Source organism: Hypomesus nipponensis, chromosome 9 (assembly GCF_054491055.1).
Source record: "Hypomesus nipponensis isolate SF chromosome 9, ASM5449105v1, whole genome shotgun sequence".
In the NCBI taxonomy this organism is placed as follows: domain Eukaryota; kingdom Metazoa; phylum Chordata; class Actinopteri; order Osmeriformes; family Osmeridae; genus Hypomesus; species Hypomesus nipponensis.
This window is the reverse complement of record NC_140369.1, coordinates 18,387,501-18,410,998: the sequence shown is the minus strand read 5'-3', so window position 1 is coordinate 18,410,998 and position 23,498 is coordinate 18,387,501. Positions and strand designations below refer to the sequence as shown.

The 23,498-nt window shown below is 43.7% G+C and overlaps 1 protein-coding gene across 6 annotated transcripts in view; it reads left to right on the top strand.

Annotated features, from left to right (window-relative positions):
* Window positions 1-12,090: 12,090 nt before the first annotated feature.
* Window positions 12,091-23,498, top strand: part of LOC146273367 (tensin-2-like) — a 33,257-nt gene continuing 21,849 nt past the window's right edge. For 2 of the 6 annotated variants that reach the window (XM_084704423.1, XM_084704422.1), the window contains exons 1-3: window positions 12,091-12,856; window positions 19,273-19,378; window positions 19,867-19,904. In XM_084704423.1, coding sequence (XP_084560549.1) covers window positions 12,734-12,856; window positions 19,273-19,378; window positions 19,867-19,904 — 267 coding nt within the window. In that variant the 5' untranslated portion in view covers window positions 12,091-12,733. Of the gene's footprint in view, window positions 12,857-15,745; window positions 15,933-19,272; window positions 19,379-19,866; window positions 19,905-22,318; window positions 22,504-23,498 lie in introns of those variants that run through there. The other 4 variants (XM_084704427.1, XM_084704426.1, XM_084704424.1 and 1 more) reach the window with 3 other exon arrangements.

Below are 23,498 nucleotides of genomic sequence, written 5' to 3'. Positions count from 1 at the left end.
AGAGGATGTTTTGTAGATAATATAAATAAAGGTAGTAAAGCCATTGAGTTTCTGCCTTTTTTTATTCCTAGGCAGTGGCCGTCTACAAACGCATGCACATGTATTTCTCTCGAGGTCCATGGCTTGATTGTTTAACTTACATATGCAACCGTGTACTTGATTTTTGAGGTACAATCTCGAACCAATTTCAATGCTTTTGAGTCAATACCCTTTGTTGGATTGGTCCGCCACATTGGATTTTATGAAATATACCCTGGTGGGTGCTGCAACAAGCAAACATGTGATTTGGCTAATAACTGTTCAAGCATTTTGCCTAAAAAATATATTCTTTAGCATGCAAATACCTTGGTAAATATCAAAGCTGAGACAGACTTCATTGAGATGTCTACCATATTTGCCTTTTCAAAAGACATTCAAATACCAACATATTTTATCCAACCTTCACCAAACGTAGCACAGATCATCTTTGGAATTAGTCGTCACAAAAGTTCTCGAATGCATTTTTGCTTTTCATAAACATTCATCCATTACAACCAAATCAAAGGCAAACTAACCTAAACACGGTGTGAGCTCATGTCTGTTCTTTGGTCTTTGGTCAAAAGACAAAACTTCCTATCAGTGCTTATGGCCATGCTTTTGACATGATCAGATCAAGTTGCCATGGTGAATCATCTTCATTGGTGCTTGCAGCTGTATTTTTCACTTGTTTTTGCACACTACAGTGTGTAACTTGCATTGCTATAACAAGTTCAAAGTTTCTGAATGTTATAATTAGCATTCTTTTTTATTTTACACAATTATAACAAACATTGATAAACTTTAAATTAAAAACGTTTTTTTCAAATAGGAAAATGTAGGAAATAGCTGGAGTCAGATGGAATTGATTTTCATTACTATAAATCCAAATCATTCTACAGTAAGCAAACAATTCATTACCCTGACCCATTAACACATCATGTGTTGTCTAACAATCTACTTAATGTTCAGGGTAACATAATCTGTTGTGAATTATTGTGAATGTTGAGAAATATTATTATTACAGTTAGCCGGTGAACCACATACTGTCTGTGTGTTTTTCTTAATCAATAAAAATCACAGGGTAACACACAACATAAGTGGTTTATTACTGTAAGACTGTGTACAAAACTCTAACAGTAATCCACAATGCACACAGTGTGGATGTATCAACTTCTCTCCCCCATTTTGCACTCAACAAGTGTCAGAGGGGAGCTGAAGGGTTGGATGATTGAAGTCAACAAAACTTGTACAGCCAATCTAATAGGTAACCCAGAAGACTACTACTATAAAAACTAAAATAAGATTAAATATGAACTTGCTACGGCAGACTTGTCTTTAACCTTGGATGGACTTGAATGTAGCACCTTTTGCTAGGCCAAGAACCATGGATCCAAGTTCCACAACAGCCAAGTTCAGGGGAAAATGCCCAGAGACAGAAAAAGGGGAGGGATCAGGGTCAATGTTGTGTAAAGAGTACAATATTAAACTGTTGTGGGAGGGGGTGGGGTGATGGGAAGAGATGGTGAAACATTTCCTCCTTCCTTGCTCTCCCTTCTGTCCGAGTGAAAATATTTTTAAAGCCAATGTGTGACTATAAATCTAGACAGGAGGAAATGGGGGCACTTTCCAAACAGAATGAGTTTGGTCACAAGCTAGTGTGTCTGCCCTACCCTGTGTTGGGGAAAAACTAACACTGTAACAGGCCAGCACTACTAGACCACACCATGTTGGAACAGTTGTATCAACAAAGAGGTGCCCTGTGCAGCTTTAAGCTCATATTAATAAAGCAGTTAAAGAGCCTTTTATGAATGTTGGGAGAACAAACAGTGCTTTGCTGGGGTACAGACAATGTTGTAATATTCTCATACCTCCTTACATGTCTTTATACCCAGCCTTCACCTCTACCCAACCATCTCTTCATGACTAGGCTTGGATGGCCTGGCCTGTTAGTTTAATTTCCTGATTTCCATCAATTCCCTGAAGATTTTATTTGTAAAACAATCCTGATCATTACAATCCTTTCAGTGGCAGGTAGCAACACTAGCTGAAGGTTGCTGTGCTGAGCCCCTCCCTCGTGTTGTTTCTCACAATGACACTGCTGCATCCAGATCTCACTTTTAATAGTGTGGGAGTTTCCTGGTAGTTTAAACTCAAGTATTTTACAGAATACAAGGACAAAGCACAAAACAAAGCTTTAGATTGTGTGCGCGATTTCTGCGTTTGAAGCTGAACCTATGATGTTTTATTTTCTTGGTCACCATGAATCACTGTGTTTTTCCTTTTTTGGAAATCATTACTTATGATGTTTTCTGACATCATTGGCATTAGGAATACAGTTCCTATTGTTCATGGAACAACTTCCTTCCCAATTCACAATAAAACATTAATGAAAGTGTGGCTAATTGTGGGAAACAAGGAACACTGCCTAGCTGGCTGACTGCTTGACTGTAACTGTTGTCTCATAACAATGTTTGACCAGTTGCTGTATTTATTATTAACCTACCAATAATTTATTCATGGCTTGATGGCTATAGTCATGGTTTTGTGAACGATGAATCCTTGAAACAGTGGCAACACAGAACACGTTTACAGACAAGGAACAATGAACGATATACAAACGCTTTGTGTTTGTTCAGTCTGGAAGCTCACGTTGCACACACACGTTGAATTCTATGTGTCTTTTCATAATCTCAAAGGCTTCTATTGGCTTCTAACATATACCAATCTTATATTGCCATCTAGTGGACATTATATTTACTATTCTTTAGATTTGTGGAAGTGAGGGAGATGTATATTACCCACCTTACCGAATTGCAAATGGTAAAATGCAATTTATTTTTGTTCGACATTTTATTTATTGTCAATGTCACACTGAAACTCAATTCGTTTTAAGGTAACTTTGGAAAAAGAAAAGTTTCTCTTTTTTTGTCTTTCTTTTTTTCTTGAAAGGACCGCTTTATTAAAAATGCACGACATCATCACAGGTTAAAACATAACATGAAACTCAATTCTGACGTTTTTTTTATTATTTAATCATCATTATTTCTCTTCTGAGAGTGTAAAATCAGACGTTCTAGGATAAACATTAATCAGACAACATTGAATGATTCAGGTCAGTGACTCCTCCCCCACTCTCTCTTTCCAGAACTACCACGTTTCTCTGTGTGTGTATTTCTGTGTGTGTGTTTCTGTGTGTATGTGCTTGTTGTGTGTCTCTGTGTCTGTGGGGGGATGACGTGTTTGTGCATGTGTGTGTGTGTATATATATATATATATAAATATGTGTGTGTGTTTGTTTGTTTGTGTGTGTGTCTCTAGTCTCCACAGTGGATGTGTTCCTGCCTCCAGAGCCCAAGACCAGAGCAGACGTCTTACAATGTGAGTCTCTGAAGTGTCCAGGTTTCTCTCCACTGACACATGTTGAATGATGAATCTGATCCAGAACAACAGCAGCTTTAACATGGGGACACATGAATGGACGTGTTATTATCTTTGATCTGGTCTCTGCTCTGCTCCCAGATTCCTGTCAGCTCACTCTGGACCCAAACACCACACATGCACACCTCTCTCCGTCTGAGGAGAACAGGAAGGTGACAGAGCAGTACCAGAAGCAGCCATATCCCGACCATCCATAGAGGTTCTATTCTACAGCCTCTCTCCCTGCTTCCCTCCCTTTCTTTCCTGTTTTCTCCTTTTCTCACTCTTTTTTATTCCTCTTCATCACTCCTTCTGTCTCTCTCAATGCAATGTTGCACATTCACCACCAGAGGGCTGCACAATCACATAGGTCATTTGGATTGATTTCACTCTGGAAACACAATATCCCAGCCCTCATCCCTCTCACGCCTTACCTTCATCCATGTTTACTTCTTACTTCTTTCCCTCCCTTCATCTGTTGGTCTTGCCTCCATTGTTCTGGCTACATGACACACCATTGAGTCATCATTGTAAATATTTGATACATTGGCCATAAACACATTTGATTTTTACAGCCCTTTTTTAAAATAATGTCACAGAGGGCTTCTCACACGCTCATATAACTGCACCTAAACCAACCTAAACCATCAAGACAAAAACGTCTAGGAAAATATAGAGAAGAAACAGTGAGAGACCCCCTCCTCCAGAGACGGTCGGTGACACAGAGAAGTGCAGACCACAGATTACTGAACACAATTACGTAGTAAGAATGGAGACAAAAGTAAACACATTGGATGGAGAAACACAAATATTAAGATTACTGAATTAGTGGAGCTTTTGCAGTGCTCTGCATCAATGTTTGTGGTCTTTGTTTGGTCAAGTTTGCTTTATTTACCAATAGGTCTGGACAACGCAGTTAACATGGCCCTCCACTTCACCCTACAGCACCTGGACTCCCCAGCATCCTACGCCAGGACCCTAATTGTGGACTTCAGCTCTGCCTTCAACACCATCACCCCCTCCCTGCTACAGGACAAGCTTTCCCAGCTGAACGTGCCCAACTCCAACTGCAGGTGGATCTCAGACTTCTTGTCTGACAGGAAGCAGTGCATTAAGCTGGGAGCACAAGTCTCTGACTCCCGGTCCATCAGCTCCGGATTTCCTCAGGGCTGCGTCCTTTCCCCTCTGCTCTTCTCCCTGTACACCAACAGCTGCAGCTTCAGTCGTCCGTCAAACTCCTGAAGTTTGCAGACGACACCACCCTCATTGGGCTCATCTCTGACGGGGACGAGTCTGACTACAGGTGGTAAGCTGACAACCTGGTGACCTGGTGCAGCCAGAACAACTTAGAGCTCAGTGCTCTCAAGACAGTGGAGATGGTTGTGGACTTCAGGAAGAACACAGCCCCACTCACCCCCCTCACCTGTATGGCTCCCCAGTCAACACCGTGGAATCCTTCTGCTTCCTGGGCACTATCCTCTCCCAGGACTTCAAGTGGGAACTGAACCTCAACTCCTTCACCAAACAAGCACAACAGATAATGTACTTCCTACGGCAGCTGAAGAAATTCAACCTGCCAAAGACAATGATGGTGCACTTCTACACAGCCATCATTGAGTCCTCACCTCCTCCATCGCCATCTGGTACTGCAGATTCCCGCCACAGTAGATTCTGTGTTTGTGTTAACTTACATGGCAATAAAAAACAATTCTGATATTCTCTCTCATATATATTATATATTGTTATTATTTCCCTATCCTAACTGGTCCACTCAATGTTTGCACTACATACACAATGTCAGTAAAATGTGTCGAGGGACCCTCAACACTGTCTGCGTTGTCTATTACGACACGGCCACCCTCGCGCTGTCCTGGGCTTGTTGTGACCCACCACCGTGTCGCAACAATTTCTCACATACTGGACTTATTTTTAAAGGAAAAAAATATATATATACTGTATATATTTTTTAAATCAATAAAAAAGTGGGTGGGGGAATTATCTTTGGGTAGGATATTTGTGACTCAGCGTCGGGTTGAGTCTTCATCTACTTTGTTAGCCATTTTAAGGTGATGAGGAGGTTTGTTGGTTGAAGAACAGTTAACCCTGGGTTGAATAGTTGTCCCTGGGGGGTGACTACAAAATAAATAATTTTTAAGTTTTTGCCCTTTGAGGAGCATGAAGGTTTGGGAGTCATTTGTAGGTGGGAGTGTGAAGAACAGTTTTTGTAAGCAATTAAATGAAATCCCAGCTGCTCCTGCATATAGTCAGATTACTTTATTCGGGTTATGATATAGCATGAGGTAATGGTGTACAAGTGGCCAGATGTTAACACTGATAGTGCTTGTATTTAGTTTCACGTGAACTAATTGCTGCAGTGTAAATGTAGGCAAAACTGTCATAAGAAGAAAAAAAAGCGAATCCCAGATGTTCAGACTTCCATTTTTCACTGGTTCTCCCATTTCCACTTGCTTTTCACAACGTCTATACACTTTGTTAGACTTTGGTGGGACTGTGAGGCCAAATTCCTAAAAACAACCATCAAAACACTTCATCCAACATCCAGTCTCATTCCTGATTATCTTCAATTACACCACAGATGTTTCAATATTTTCTCACTACCAAAATGATGACCACAAGTCATTAATTTCCCATAGTCTTCAAAAAAGAAATGCACAGCTGTTGCTGTGATTTACGCTTCCTCAAGGAAATGATTCAAACATTTGTGAAAAGCACCACATGGCAGGCTGCAAGGTTTACTAAGAAACTTGTAACATGTCCTCTTATTTAAACCAACTTGCTGTCATCTTTTCCACAGATATGTGGTCATTGTGTAAAGGAGAATAATTGGATGCCTATCATTGAGAAAGGGCTTGAAATAAACGCACACTTATTATCCATTGTAAGAACACAATATGTTCATTTTGAACACATCTAAACTTCAACAGTGTATCAAAGATGTTCCAGCATGGAAAGTTAGGTAACAGTTGACCTTAAAAATAAAAACATGTTTTCACCATTATGAAGATTACATCTTTCAGAACAGCCTCATGCTCCATTTTATGCTGGACAGAACAGTTTAGCCTTGATGGCGTAAAAGGTAAGGAGTTGTGATTTATAAACATGGCATCAATTATTTTTAAGTTTTTGATCCACCTCATTAATGTGCACAATTCAGCACAAATTGCCATTATTTAAAAAGGCAATGTACCGCAAAAAAAAAAAAATGTACCTTGGACTTTTTTTCTTCCAGTAAATTAAAACGTACATTTTTGTAAACATATGTAGGCTATTTTACATTTAGGTACATTTATGCATTTAGCAGACGCTTTTATCCAAAGCGAATTCCAAGAAAAAGTGCATAGATCACTGATCATGAAAACGAAATCGCCCCAAACATTGCAAGCAGTCAAAACATGAAGCATACATTGTGAAAAACTAAATAAGTGCCAAAGGAAAGAAACATAAGAGCATGCAGTTAAACAAGATACAATTAAACAACATGAACCTGAAAAAATGCAAGCGTGGACCTGTAGAAAAGCAATTAACAGTAAAATATTTCACAGCGAGTACAGGAATTTTAATCCGTTACAACTAACCAACAATAGCAACTAGTCTCTCAATAAGAGTCATTGTGAACCTGGAGGAAACATAGCATTAAGTCCAGCAAATCATTCCTAAGTACTGTTGTACTCCCGGAACAAGTCCCAGAACTTAAGCCTTTTCTTGAAGGTGGGGAGACAGTCAGTGTCTCTGATGGAGGTGGGGAGTTGATTTTACCATTGGGAGCCCAGACAGGAGAAGAGCTTGTGTTGGGACCGGGCGCTCTTGAGCGGTGGGACCACCAGACAGTTGTCAGAAGAAGACTGTAGGTGGCGGGTGGGGGTGTAAGGCTGGAGGAGAAACTTGATGTAGTCGGGTGCAGTCCCGTTAACTGCTTGGATGGTCAGTAACAGGGTCTTGAATCTGATACGGGCTGTGATGGGTAGCCAGTGAAGGGAGATGAGGAGTGGGGTAACATGGGAGCGTCTGGGTAGGTTGAAGACCAGACGGGCTGCTGCGTTTTGAATCCTCTGGAGAGGGCGGGTTGCGCATGCTGGGAGCCCGGCGAGCAGCGAGTTGCAGTAGTCCAATTTTGAGAGAACAAGTGTTTGGACTAGCAGGTGGGTGGAATGCTCAGACAGGTATCTCCTGATCTTCCGGATGTTTTAGAGGGTGAATCTACACGAACGGGAGACTGCAGCAATGTGGGCCGTGAGGGAGAGCTCATCATTCATGGTAACCCCGAGGTTCCTGGCTGAGGATGAAGGGGTCACCGTCGCAGGGTGATTGACAGATTGTGGGAAAATCGTGGGAAATGGAGGGTTTGGCCGGGATGATGATGAGAAGATCTGTTTTGGCGAGGTTCAGCTGGAGGTGGTACTTGGTCATCCAGGCGGAGATGTCTGCGAGGCAGGCCTCAATCCAAGCAGAGATCCCCGGATCGGTCGGGGGGAACGATAGGTACAGCTGTGTGTCGTCAGCGTAGCAGTGCTAGGAGAAGCCATGGGAGATGATGATAGGTTCAAGCGAAGTGGTGTACAGGGAGAAGAGGAGGGGTCCAAGGACGGAGCCCTGTGGGACACCAGTAGAGAGGTGGCGGGGGCTTGACACTTTGCCTCCCCAGGAGACCTGGTAGGATCTTCCCGACAGGTAGGATGAGTTCCACTAAAGTGCAGTGCCAGTGATGCCCATCTCAGAGAGTCTGGCGAGCAGGATTTGATGGTTAACCGTATCAAATGCTGCAGAAAGGTCCAGCAGAATGATGACGGATGACCTTGAAGCCGCTCTGGCAGACTGGAGGGCAGTGGTGACTGACAGGAGGGCGGTTTCTGTGGAGTGGCCAGTTTTGAAGCCCGATTGGTTGAGGTCAAGCAGGTTGTTCTGAGAGAGAAAGTTTGACAGTTGGTTAGATACAGCGCGTTCAATTGTTTTAGAAAAGAAGGGTAGCAGTAATACTAGTCAGTAGTTCTGGAGGACGGCTGGGTAAAGGGAGGGTTTTTTGAGTAGTGAGCTAACTCTGGCCTGTTTGAAGGCAGAGGTGAAAGTGCCGGAAGCAAGAGAAGAGTTGAGGACATGGAGAATATAAGTTATGATGGAGGGAGAGATGGTTGGAAAGAGAGGGGAGGGGACTAGATCAAGGGAACAGGAGGTAGGGCGATGTGAGTGAATGAGGTCAAAGACCTCTGCCTCGGATAGGGGAGAGAAAGAATTTAGACATTTAGTTGGGTCAGTCATAGAAGGGTGAGAGGGTGGAAAAGGTGGGTTTAGGGAACCGACTGCTAATGTCTTTTTTTAAAGAAGGAGTCTGCTGTTAGGGTGGAAGGGAGGGGGGGGGGGGTTGAGAAGGGTGGAGAAGGTAGAGAAAAGTTTGTGGGGGTTTGAGGCAGAGTTCATTTTGTTCAGGAAGTAATGGGTGTTATAGCACCAATTATACAAAACTGAATATCTGGCAAAATATTTGCATATTCTAAAACTTCCAAGTTAAAATGTGCTAAATGCAATTTAGATATCACACAAATTGTTTTCATTGCTCGTTTTTGTAGAAAAGACTTACTGTTCTGTTTTGTGTCACTGTGTGCCAAACATGTAAAAAAAATTGAAAATAGGAATCGTCTAGGTCAGACACTAGCCATGTATCATTTTTCCAGTTTAAGGAACCCTGGAAAGGTTTAAGCTCAAACTGATTAGCAACATTGTTCTGAAGGGTCAAGCTAGGCTGTCCTACCAAACATTAAGTTAGGGGTGTCAATCATGTTGTCAATGTAGGCCTACATTTAGGAAACACTTGCAAGGTTGCGTAAACTTCTATGTTAAATAGCAAAAGCCTACCTACTGTACAGTGAAAACTACGAAGGTACATAAGAATGGCTATCATTAAATGCATGAAGTATTAGCAGGATTGGTTATTGCAAAAGTGTAAGAAAGCACGGTATAGCGAAGGTTTCATGTTGTAAAGAGGCAGAAGATAGTTGTTTTTACCAAAATGAGATCATTAACATTCACACACCTAAGGAAAGGCTAACCTTCCCAATACCAAGTTTCCCTTCTTGAGGCCTGCCGCTAAACTGTAATGAAGTGTAACTAACTACACATAGCAGTTGCTATATTACTATAAATGTGGATACGAGGCAGTAACATGGTAGTTAACATTAACGGAAAGTGGTGCCCAATTGATTTTAATGTTCAGATTTTAATGGGTACAAGACCTTGGTCGTGTAGGACTACCAGCTAATGACAGCGGCCACCTGTGTGGTCCACCGACATGACCCTCGTCTCTGAGAATACCCCCTGCAGTGTTCAGGACCTTAACCCCCCCTCCCCTCCAGCAGGTGTGTAAGTTACTGGTGTACCTCCCACCTACTAACCCCCCCCCCCCCCTGTCTGACCAGGAATCCTCCTGCCCAAAACCGTCATCGGCATGTTTGTGTTTGAACCCTGGAATGCTGACTGGACAGGTTGTTTGTTGGTGAAGAGTGCTTGAGGGGCATTCCTCCATCGACTGAGCTCAGTTAATGGAGCTGTCCTGTAGTATAGCCTACAGTGAGTGAGTGTTAATGTGTCATTATTATCAGAATCATTATCACTTCTATAACAAGGGGAAGTACTGCGTGTGTGTCGGGGTATGTCTGGTTTGGGGGAAATTAACACAATTTAAAATAAAATAAAACCTTCAAATTAACAAGTAATCTGTACGTCTTCAAGTAATCTGATTCAGCAGGCTAAACTTTCTAAAATACACAACTGGCAGTGTCTAGATTGAGATATAAACTGTACTGTGTGTGTGTGTGTGTGTGTGTGTGTGTGTGTGTGTGTGTGTGTGAGAGAGAGAGAGAGAGAGAGAGAGAGAGAGAGAGAGAGAGAAAGAGAGAGAGAGAGAGATAGAGAGCAAGTGGGGGGTGGGAGTAAGTGTTAACATGTATATTTATCAGCCTGACCTCTCCCTTGCACGAGGCACATAGAGCCCACTAGTGGATGTAATGGATCTGCCTGTGTTCACAAATGTCTGTTTGTGTCTGCATCTTGCCAGCTTCCTTAGGTGTTTACATCGAGTGTCAGCTTGAGTGGCCGCTTCTCTCCTCTGATAGTAGAGCTATCGGGTGACTGCTTTTGTGTTTGAGCTTGTCAGCATGCTTTTAATCTGGCAGTAAGTGCACCAGGTAATCTCTACTTTGTGAACGAATGAGTGAGAGCGGTAGTAGCTTCGCACGTGTTTGTGTACAGTGAGGGCTGTGTGATGTTACCAGTGGAGGTGGAGATGCTTTGGAAGGGGAGGTCGAGTACTAGCTCTCCCAGTCCTCACCCCCATCCTGGGTCTCTTGACGAGCAGCTGGCCCCGTCTTTGCCTCCCTGGAGGTCTCTGATCTCCATGTGACCCACCCGGGAGGGGGCCCTCTCCCCAGGCTAGCTACACTATCTGCCAGACACGCCACCAGTTATTATTTTTGTCTTGAATTATAGTTGGATTCATGACCAAATGTTTTCTTTGGCATGTTTCATTATTGATGTCTCGTGTCATGTTCCAGTGGGAATGTCTAAATTTCAACTTTTTATTCTTGCACTTCAATGTTTTTCATTTTCATTTGTCATAATTTACGACAACTTTTATCTTGTCTTTAGGCTTTGTCTTCAGGAAAGCAATTTACATGATGTTTCGAAGAAAAAAAGAGCCTGAATTAGCCTCATGTCATATCCTATAAATAAACCAATTCAAACACTAACGTCTGCCCCTCGGATTAGGAATAAGAACATGGTTTACAAAGACCTTATTGTTCCAGAGTTTTCCTCATTCCTTCCTTCAAGCATTCCCCTTAAATGCATATTTTGTCTGGGAAAGAGAGTTTGAGGGGAAGCACGAGGGTTTGTGTGTGTGCGTGTGCTTGTGTGCAAACGTGCTTGTGTGTGTGCTGAAGTTGGGTGTTGGTGGGTGGGTGGGGCATGTCAGGCAACTTAAATCAAAGATCTCAACAGAGCCTATCGTTGTTGTCAATTTTGAATGAACGGAAGGAGTTCACTTGAAAGAACAAATGAAGGAAGAAAAGAAAGAAAGAAAGAAAGACAGACAGAAAGAAAGAAAAAAAAAAAAGATGACATCAACGTTGTGGTCCCATCCATGTTCCTTCCCTGGGTGCACAGAGGAAATACGGATGTTAGGGGCTTTCACGTCTCTCTCTCAAGACAAAGAGAAGCATTTAAAGAGGGAAAGAAGGAAATACAAAGGAAAGAGTAGTGTTCAGTGGAAGTTCTCTCCCTGAGTTGAGCTGTGGAGTCCATGTCCGCAAGGTTCAGGAGTGTCTTGTGTTTTCTATTATGCCCCCCCCCCCCCCCCACCCCCAGAGAGAGAGAGTAAGGGGGTGGGCGGGGAAAACTGATTATTGCATCTCTCTCTCTCGTGTGTGAGTTCACCCGTAGCATGCAGAAGTCACGGGGACTGGGAGGACATGGTGTTGGATAGAGGCGCAATCTAATCGCTCCCCCATGAGAGAGAGGGAGGAGAAAGATAGAGAGTCTGAGCTCGGGCCAACGAATAGGGGGGGGGGGGGAGGGCCTGACGTCAGCGGGTCAAAACAGCTGCCCCCTTCTCCCATGTGGAGAGAGAGGGGGGGGGAAAACAGGGAGTAAGAGAGTGGAGAGTCTGTGCGCACCCGCAGGCTGAGAGGGGAGAGAAGGGAGAAGGGTGGAAGAGAGAGCGCGTTGAAGGTCCGTGAAGGTAGTAAAGAGAGGGCATTTGAGACGTGGTAGAGAGAGAGGAAGAGAGATCCCGGGATTAGCAAGAGTGCTAATGAAGGGCAAGGATTGAGGTGGCTTGTTTATGCACGCAGAGAGAGAGAACGAGAGAGAGAGAGGACTTCCAGAGTGAGAGAAGGGAGTCGGTGGGGGTGAGGGAACAAGAGAGAAAGAGTGGTGACTCCAGGCATGGGGGAGAGAGAGAGCGTGTAAGAGGAGAGGAGAGGGTGAGAGAGCCCTGCCTGCAGACTGAGGGCAGAGGGGTGTGTGAAAGGGCTCACTGGGGGGAGAGGGAACAGGTTTGGGGGGGCCACGGAGGAGACAAGTCTAAGACGTCGAAAGCTCGCCTCGCGATGAACAACTGAAGGGTCGGAAGAGAAAAGAGGAGAAGGAAAGGAAAGGAAAAGAGGACCCCCCCCTCCACATCCCCTGTATTAAAGAAAAGAGGGTACCTGAGAAGAAGGGAAACTCACCAGATTCCGGGGATCACTTGCAGATTCTTTTTCAACGAGAGAGAGAGCCGTTGATTGGATTCATGGGGTGCGTTCACAGTTCCCGGGTCCGCGGGGCTAAGAAGCTGGAGCCCAAAACTGAACCTGAGGGAATCCCAGACGTGGAGGTCCACGATGTCCCACCAGAGATCCTGCAGCTGGCTGAGGTGAGACAGGAGACGGCTGGTCAAATATAGACTCCCTCTACACAGGTTGCCTGTTGATTAATGCATATTTATCAAGGGTATGAAAAATAGCAGCCCTGACCCTAGAATTCGGCCATTAAGTTGCTTGGCAGTGTTTGTTCAAGGTAACCATGCGTGAACCCAGTTTGTGTGTATGTGTGTGTGTGTGTGTGGGTGAGAGCTATCATCTGTTTTATCATGGTATCGCAACATACAGTGTGTGTACATGGACATGTACATTGTCCAGTGTTCAGTCTACAGAAACAGACTTGGCATGAGACGGTGATGTCACCTTCAGTTGGTCGATGTTAAGAATCGGTAAGGTGCTCTATGTCTGGGGTTGGGCTTCTACCATTTCTTCGACCTTGTCTCATTCGTGCACTCTCTCCCTATGTCGATTTACCACTACGTGAACTAAACAGACACACAAAAAAGACATGTCCGTTGAATGAAAGTGCTGCCGGCAACGGAACAACGGCGGAGATGAGGTGAGGCAACAACCTTGGGATCCCGAGCCCTAAATAAAGATAGGAAGGAGGAGGTGAGAAGAGAGGGGAGGGAGATTGAACTGTAAGGGTGTGAATCCTGCCTCTCAGGGGGGGTCAAAGTTGAGGAGGAAGTGGTGTAGGTTACTGTCCTGTTGACTCCTGTCGTCTGAGTGTCTGCTAGCTGGATTTAGCTCCATTTGCTCCATTGCTTCGTGAATGGCACCAGTTGGCTGTTTACTACAGTCTCAGAACCCGCATGACCCACACGATCGGCGGTTTAACACCGACGGCAGGTTTACATGTGCTTTCGCCTACTGCAGGGATTGTAATGTTCTGATGGAAGTTTGAGTTTATTCGCTTAAATAAATATGTTTACCATGGCACTGCCTTTGTATCATACAACTTTCCATTGGGAGCAGACAGTTCATGTGTAGACTACTAAACTGGGACATATAGCTTCCCAACAGAGCAAAGATCCGGTACACACTGTAGGACAAGATGTATACTAACAAAGTTTTGTTTATAGGGTGATGTAAAGGTTCCTGAATGGTTCAAGAGGAACTATGTTGTGTACTGACACACCTTGGCCGGGTTTCCCAGATTCGTTAAGAAGCTCTTATCACTAAGAGCTTCGTAAGAGTATTCTAAGAACGCTCTAGAACGCTCTTAGAACGCTCTTAGAATGCTCCTAAGAAGCTCTTAGCGTTAAGAGCTTCTTAACAAATCTGGGAAACGCGGCCCTTACCAGTTCTGGGTTTTTCTTTGCCTCGAGAGGTGGTTACACACTCCAACAAACACAAACACACATCCACACACAAACACTTTTCCCAAACTTATATTGAGAGTTTCATGGGAGTTTAAAGGTGAGCCCTTACAGCCCTCACTCTGGGAAAAGCAAGGATATAAATACTCTGTCATCATAGGAGCATACCCCCACCTGCTCCTGTCCCTTGCTGAGTGGAATGTGTGTGTGTTTTTGTGTGTGTGGTTGTGTGTGTGGTTGTGTGTGACACCCGAAGCCAAGGCTCGCGTGTACCACGGCAGGATGTCATCGGCAGTAGCTTCTCACTGAAGGAAACACACACGCCGTCTATGTCGGCGAAGGGGGTGTGTCCGTTTCAAGCTTTAGGCATGGGGTACCCGTGTGCCTGTGGATGTGGTTGTCGTTCATATGCTTGTTATGTGGATATGTGAGGGTTTATTCCCACATGATGTGTGACTGTGCAGTAAAATAAATATGGTGTGTCTGCAGGAGTTTTATAAGTGCAGTGGCATTTTTTAAATACCTATGGTAAGTAATTGCATCGACATCTTACAACATAGATGTTCAATTTTTTTTGTCAGCTACCAAGAGTTGTCTTGACTGGATGTAATAATGTCAAGCAGTATCGACATTTCCTTTTCATCTGGTGCATGGATTAAGTGAAAGTTATGGACAAACATTCAGCCGGTCTAGAATGTCCCGTGACCTAAGAATTGTGATTGCGAAAGGGAATGATGCACAGAACAAACACAGACTCATCAACTTCTTGGTAAACTGCGACAGCAGCTATATTAGTACAATTTTGTCCAGTTTACCAGTACAAACTGTCATGTGAACATATAGACAATACCCCATTTCCTCGGAATTTCCAAAACGTAACCCAAGTAGTAAGGGAACCTAAAGACATAGGCAAGCACTTCTGAGTGTTGACACAACCAGAAAGTCATAAAGACATCCATTGAACATGACTCATAGCCCAATCTTTTCCCATCCCCATATTAGAGCCGATCTGCTCTGGAGCTTGAGCTTTCCAAGATGCCTGGGGAATGAGCAAGACGTTGGCCAGAGTATTAGAACCGGGGTGGGGTGCACAAATTGGCCATTTTACAAACATCTATGCAAGGCTTTCTGGACAACTTGGGGCCTCTCTGGCAGAACACAGTTTTCAATGTCTCTGTGTCTGTCTCTTTCTTTTTCTTTCCATTTCTTTCTTTCTGTTTGAGTCTCTCTCTCACACGGACACACAGACACTCATACTCCATTACACTTAAATTTGATCAGATTGGACTTTTTCGACAATGTCGTTTCTTTTACGTGTAGAGATTACGGGAAATGTGTGCCAGTTTGGATGGTAGACTCTAGTCTAGTCTCTATTACAGAAGTGTCTCCTCTCCTGTTGACGTTTTAGAACGTACCTGTCATTTCAACTTTTTACCAATAGATGTCACTATAGTATACAACATATTTTCAGGAAAGTTGAAAGTTGCTGTGACATAATTTCCTAGTTTGTTGTCGTTTACACAATACATTCACAATTGGGCAACAAGCATCAGTATGTTCGGCTTCCATTATTTACTTTACTTAGTTCACACATTACGAGCTTTCAATACATAATTAATACCGCTTTTGGCAAATATGCTATCAAAAATTGCTTTGGCCTTGACCCCTCCTACATTGGTTAAGATGTTGAGGCGCGCACAAGTAGTTCATTTTGAGATAATTGATGCCGTATGATAATAAACTGTTTTGGACACCAGCGCACAACATTGCTGGGAGAAAAAAACACCAACGTGAGAAGATGAGTAAGGTAGGAAGGGTTGTTTATCATTACACTAATGTAATTACGTTATTTAGATTCCGCATTGACTGTTATCATTGAGTGGACTTACCACGTAGGCTATAACCTACACTCAACTGTTAAACCGTAAAACATATGTATACAATTAGTTTAGGATGTCCCTGACCTCAACCAGAAAGAAGCGATTAACAAGTTTGTTGGTACATATTCGGTTTATTTACATTCTATTTGGGTTTCTTAACATCTGTTTAAGTTTCAATCATCTTGCAGCACATCGGAGTTGTGCGCATTTAAGGATAAAAGTCGGAGTAACGCGCTTTTATTTTTTGTATTAGTCTTCTTTTAAAAGCCAGACTGTTCTTAAGGAATTCCGTGTTTGAAAATAATTCAGTGTTGCAGTTTTTTCTTTCTTTGTGTATATCGTTTTCTTTATATTCTATAGGCTATTTACGTGTAAAGTATTGCTTTAGTTGCTCGCTGATACCAAAACTATATTCTTTAGCAAAGTACTCGTTGTGTAGGCTACTTTTCATGTGTGGCAAATTAATACATTGCTTTGTTATAAAGTATTTTTCGTATGTGATTGATGTATGCTCCCACAGGGAAAGTAGCCCTCCAGGACAATATCACCGTCTCATTCATTACATAACTCACATTGATCCTATAGATATCACTAACTCTACGAGTTGTGTAACCAGTCCCTGAGTTATCTCTAGAACAGACAGGAGAGAACAGACAGAGAGCTCGGAGCCACAAACTGTCTCTTTCTCCTAAGCAGAATGAAAAGCGCGTCTGAAAAACACCTACAAGAACGTGTGATAAATCACAAAATGATGTCACAAATCCTTGTTAGGATTATCATTGGTTGGAAATTTCACGTAACCTACAATTTAATTTACAAATGAACAGGATTTTGTTTTTAGCACCTAACTAACACAAAATTTGACGAAACAGTATAGCAACATCATATTGTGATTTAATAATAGTCACTCTACTTTGTCAAACTAGAGGTCAATGACCAGCATAGTTGAAAAAACGTGTGCCATGCCTATTTAAAGCTATAGCCAAGGGGACTGTAAGAAAATGCTATTAGTTAATAGAATACAAAGTTAAAGTATTAAAGTAATAAGTATTTTACGACAAAGCATGCATATTTCTATTCAGCACGATACAATTATTCTGTATTCAGATAGCCCTTAAAGCAAATATGCACGTTAACGTCAAATAGAAACAACAGTGCGACAAAAAAGATTATTTAAAAACTCACGGAAAAGTCATGAGTTGATGCATTTGTTTTGTAAGACATTGTAGGAAGTTTCAGACTGCATCAGCCACTCTGATAGTTCACTGAACCTATATGCACAATACAGTAACGTTTAATAAGTGGGCCTTGCCTTTAGGTTTCTTGACAACAATAGCCTATGTAGTCCTATATTTTATACTACATAGATGATATGCGTGACATAGCCTACCAATATACAGAGCTCAAGCTTACCACTAAGAACATAGGAAGCACATATGTGACACGATTATGTAAATGTAAAGCCCATAAAATATTTACAGACTCTTTATGCTCCAATTGAGGCCCCCTGTTCTAAGATTTCTCTCTTCCTACAGCGTCATGGCTTAGCTACACCGTTAAACTATAAATGTCTCCAGTAGGGCTTGGAAAGTTGGGATGAAAAGATATAGGGGGGAAGTGTGACCATGCCGTGTGATGGAGTGAATAAATAAAGGTGTTTGCGAGGGTGTGTCCCAACAAGAGAGTTTGTGTACACGCTTGTATGACGAGGTGCTTTCGGTTTCTCAGTTCAACTCAATAACTCTACTGTTTCTCGCCCTCGATGGAAAAAAAAAAGCGAGTTCAGAAATGTGCTTTTCAGGCCAGAGAAATGCATCAAGCCATTTAGCAAGAAGAGAAACGCCTGTGTTTTGTAGGCTGCAGTTGGTGTGACCAAACAGCTCGCCTTACCCTGTCTCCTCCCTGCTCTGGGATGAATTAATGGTTTAATATAGTTCACATGCTGTCAGATGCTGCTTTAGGGAAGCGCTGTCATAAAGCTCTCTTAATGTTTGGCGCACATTCCTTTTTGTGTGTGAAAAGCATGACCATGGTTTATTGGGCGGATAATGCCTGTGATTTGACCGGAATTATGTCCTCATATGGACTCTAGGTGAGTGTCTGGTCGTGTGTGTACGTTTCCTTGGCATTTTGTTCGGTGAATGGGTTACTTGTGAGGGGGAAGTGATTATGAACTGAATGTAGACAGCGAATGTGTTGCATGTTTACCCGCGTGGGAGGGTGTGTGTGTGACTGTGCTGTTAAGGGGTGTCCCTCTTTCAATATGCCCATTATGTCACGGGTCGTGTGTGTTTGCCCGTGTGTGTGCGAGCGCATTGGCGCTGATGTCCGCGTGTGTCTGTGTACGTATCCGAGCACGCGCGTGTGTCACTTAGTCCGTCCTTTGTTCTGCGGCACCTACCCTCCACTCTGCACATCACAGATTGAGGGGATGGAGAGAGTCGTACAACAGGGAGCACATGAACAAGAGAGTTGGCCACTTCTCAATTTTCCTTCGTCCTGAGCAGGAAGAGGGGGATGTTGACACAGCTGGCCTTGCTTGGGCACACCATAATATCCCTGCCACCCGTCAACATTCAGTAGAAACCTATGGCAGGAAGGCACAGAGGGGCAACTGGGCAAAGTCCTCCGCACTTACCGAGAGACTTTAACTAGACTTGCAACAAATGCATTTTTAAGCAGCACAGCTAGACCCGATCCAAGATGTCCTCTCCATCCGTAGAGGCACCGCGTCCAAACGAGAGATGCGATTGGACAGATAAAATGAGTGACTCAACAAACAAATATATGGTTTGGTTTGGGATAGTGTTGCTGTAGACACCGCTCTAAACATTGAAAAGAAGACCAGGATGAAAGCTTGAGGAATGGAGAGACTGAGCCCAGCCTTTTGTGTACCGAAGGGTAGGACGCTGGGACACATGGCCCTTTGTGCAGATGTGATAGGATCAAAACCCACAAGGATAGACTACTGATGTTCATCTTGTCATGGGGCATACATAGGCGTTGTACAGACACACACACAGATGTGCACACAGTAGGGAGGCTCTGCGTTAGAGAGTGCAGATCAAGAGGTCTAGTGTATGTCGCTTTGGGGAGAAGCGTCTGGTAAATTAGTACATCATTTACTGTTGCATTATTATTATTTACTGATCTTAATATCCGTTCTACCTATCTGTCTATCTATCTTTCCGTCTGTCCGTCTGTCTGTCTGTCTGTCTGTCTGTCTGTCTGTAGAACTAATATATTTTCTTCCTTGGTCTCTGCTAGCTTGCTAAAGGAGGCAGCCACACTTTCACAGAAAAGAGCTTCAGAAGAAAGCGAGTGTGCGGGGTTTGTGGCCAGAACATCGACAACCCAGGGGCTTTCTGCAAGGGTGAGTACGGAGGAATACACACAGTCCAACACACAGCATGTACAGACACACACATACACACACACACACAGTCAAACACACAGCCATGTACAGACGCAGACATACACACACACACACACACAGTCAAACACACAGCCATGTACAGACACACACATACACACACACACACACACACACAGTCAAACACACAGCCATGTACAGACACAGACACACAGTAAGAGGGGCCTGCACTTTACACACACTTACTTTGCACACACACAGAGCCATGTTTCCTTCTGCAAGGATGAGTTGGACAACATAAACACATGCACACAACCTCTCAGCGCCCCAAACACAGACGGCAGAGCTGGTTTTTCTTCCAGGCTGTCTTCCCTCAGCACGCCGATATCTGATCAAGTGATGTCACAAAGTGACTGAACAGTCGGACAAAGAAAACAACATTTAACTCAATTTTCTGGTCTCTCCCCCCCCCCACCCCCGTGTTGTAGAGTGCAAGGCAACTGTCCATAAGAAATGTGAAGCTAAGGTAGGTCTCTTCAAATGTAATCAGTGTACCGTGTTGTCCTGTCACTGCGCTGTTGTGGTCTATAAATGTCATAGTATACGGAAATGATTCATCCAAATTGATTTGATGTTTAGAAGGGTTATAATATGCTGCATTCTTTAGTAAATGAACAGTCAAATACAAAGCCTTTTGAAGTGCTGTTGATGTAATGCTCAGTGTAGTGAACCTTAATTATTTATCGTAAAATGTTTCTTCGGTCTGAAAACGTTAGCCAGCTAAATCTGTGCAGTGGCCTAGATATGTATTCAAGAATAGGGCGTCCTCTTGTTGACAACCAGCCCTGTTTTTCTGGGGGTCATCAAAAAGTCCTCATGCCGGGGCTTGACTTTTGTTCTCTCTTCAAGAGCTAAGGGTTCAGCACAAAGATTGGTGATGTCTAGTGATGCAAAATGACTTTTTGTGATTGCATCATCTCCGGCACCTGTCAGATTGTGTCTGAGGTTCTCGGGTTGGAAAAAGAAAAAGAGAAAGCGTGTTTGTGTGCGTGCGTGCATCTGGGTTTGTGTGGTGAGGGGCTATTTAGTTTGGCACCCATGAATACTTCATTTCTTCACATTAACTTCCATCCAACCGTCCATTCATCCACACATCAATTCAGTCATTACAGTAAAAACATCACACAAATGAACCTGAGAAGAAGCAAAGGACACTGGTCAAAGAGGGCATCCGATTCGGGGCGTTTCAACTCCATGACCCGAGCTGTCAGCCAGCCACAGTGTTGAGTGTCGAGGGTCAATGTTCACAAGCTGTGGTCAGGGGTCAGAGGTCGAGAAAACACAGGAAGTAGCATCAACGTGGCCACGATGACTCGACTTCCAGTTGGGCTCCTTTGGCACAGTAGCTCATTAGCCAGCTTCAGCACTAATGAGCTAGTCTGCCTCGAAGTATAGCTTGTTTGAAGCTCATTTCATTTCATGCATAGTTTCTCGACTCGCTTCCTGGTGCTTTTTGTTCAGACCGGCCTTGATGCCAAGTGGATGTGTTCACATGGATTATTTTGCATTTTCTTTATTTTTTTATATTAATTTGAGGGGAATACGTAACTGAACGAAGTAACACATAAACATGCAGATGGGTTGCCCCCTGTTGTCTTCTCCCTGCCCCCCGGTTGCCTGACTTATGCCAGGCTGCTGCTGGCAGTACTGCCTCTGCGTCCTGGTACCAGGGTCCAGATGTCGGTGTGTACAATTCAAAGCCCATTTGCATTTGCTACTCTCGCACACACACGGTGTGAAGATATGGTGCTAACCCATTATACATACATGATAGAGGCACACAAGCACCTTGACCGTGCATGTGTGCACACGCACACACACACCCTCCGTCACTTAGCACTTTAATTCAGCACAAATCCTTTAGGATTTATGAGGGTGAAAGCATATCTTATGCCAACACACACACACCCAACCACACACACACACACACACACACACACACACACACACACACAGCCATTATAGTATGTGACGATGCACCAGCTGCTGTGTCACTGCGTTAAAAAAAAGAGGATTACAATTTCTGGCGTATCCTGTCGCGCATATCGGACGACCAAAACAACCGCAGAGGTATGGAGGAGGAGGGTGAGGAGGGTGAGGTAGAGGTCAGAGCGCGTAAATCGGGCACCGCCGTGTAATGTTCAGTCAGGGAAGACTCCAAGCGGGTAAATATAGAAATAACGAAAGCACTTGGGATGCCGCTGTGTGACTGATTGGCGGGAGTATCAAATAAGAGTTGGTCATCTGGTAAGAGAGAGTGTGTCTGCGTGGTAGGGGTGTGTGTGTGTGTGTATGTCTATTATAAGAGAGAGTGTGTGTGGAAGGGAAGTGTGTGTATCTGGGAAGCGTGGGTCTGTGTGTGTGACTCTCTCTCTCTCTCTCTCTCTCTCTCTCTCTCTCTCTCTCTCGTTGTCTTTCAGTTTCTCTTTCTCTCACTCCTCATTGTCCTTACAATATATTGCAACATATCTCCTTTCCCTCTTTTGCCTCGTATGGACGAATGTCTCCCGCGGTCTCTCCCACTTGTCCTTTCTTTTCTACAGAACCTAATCTCCCTGTCTCCCTCTTATCCACTCGGCCTCGTTTCATCTCTCGTTTTCTCGTCCTCTCCCTCCCTCTATCAGTGTTTTTCCCCAGGACAAGGAAGAGGGTGTCAGAAACCAAAGCCCTCTGACTTTTAAGTGCTGCCCAAGAAGCGCGTGTGTGTGTGTGTGTGTGTGTGACGAAGGGTGAGCGAAAGAGAGAGAGCAAAAGAGAGAGAGGGGAGGGGAGGGGGTGGTGTTGAGAATGAGGTAGACCATGGTGTATGCCGGTAAAGGGAGAGTGTGTGTCAGTTTAATAGAGAGAGAGAGAGAGAGATAGAGAGAGAGAGTGTGAGGGAGAGAGCAAACGAGCGAGGGAGGGGGAAAGAGGGTGTGAGCGAGAGAGGGTGTGAGCGAGGGAGAGGGAGAGTGAGGCAGGGAGAGGCAGGGAGCCACTGTATCCCAGACTCCCACACGCGCAACTCCTCAGTAGCGAAGAGAGGGAAGAGAGAGAGAGAGGGAACGGAAGCTTCGTGTTGAAAGGTAAAACAGGATGTATATGTGTGTGTGTGTGCATCTGTGTGTGTGTGTACATCTGTGTGTGTGTGCGCCTGCATACATGTGTGTATGTGTGTGTTGGTTTCTAAATCTAAAAGATTTCTTTTCATTTGTGACTTCTAGTGCACTTCACTCATGGTTTGATCTATAAAGTAGGAATTAGCCCCAATCTGACAGCTTTAGAATCTTTAAGACGAGTCATTGACTTCAGTGAATGTAATAGTCTATTTCTAGTCTTAGCTACTGTAACTAGCCAGAAGATTCCTAAATAACTGTTATTTAAATTAGTGCTAGGGTTGTTGAATAGACAGCGTGTTAAAACACTTCTTGGAAGGACTGTGATATTCACAAAGATAGACAATTAATGCTAGTATCACTGATGGTGTGTAAGAGACAGTAAATGAGAGGGAGTGTGTGTGTGTGTGTGTGTGTGAGAGAGAGAGAGAGAGAGAGAGAGAGAGAGAGAGAGAGAGAGAGAGAGAGAGAGAGAGAGAAATTGAAAAAGATAGAGTGTATGTTAGACTGCGTGTGTATTTGTTGGTATGTGTATTAGTGCACATTTGTTTGTGTGTGTGTGTGTGTGTACATGTCTAGACGGTTGTGTTTGATAGCAGGGCGGTCTCCTTGTAGACCACAGCGGAGTCAGGAAACTGGTCAGCTGTCCTAACATCATTTGTGTGTGTCCATGTGTGTCTGCATTTGTGTGTGTGTGTATGCGTCCGTGACAACCACTCATGTTACACAGGGAATCACAGATGACCACAATGGCAACAGTGCACCATCGGCACAATTACTGCAATGTCTGTTGAGTTCCAGATTAAAGTGATACAGTCTGCATGTCTGAGCATTATGCAACTATTACATATAGCCTCCTCTGTTCTAGGTTTTATGCATATAGCCCAACCGATGATGCAAAATGTTTCATAAGCGTGCAAGAAAGTCCTTTGTTAATGTTTGTGAACATTAGAAAAAGACCCTGG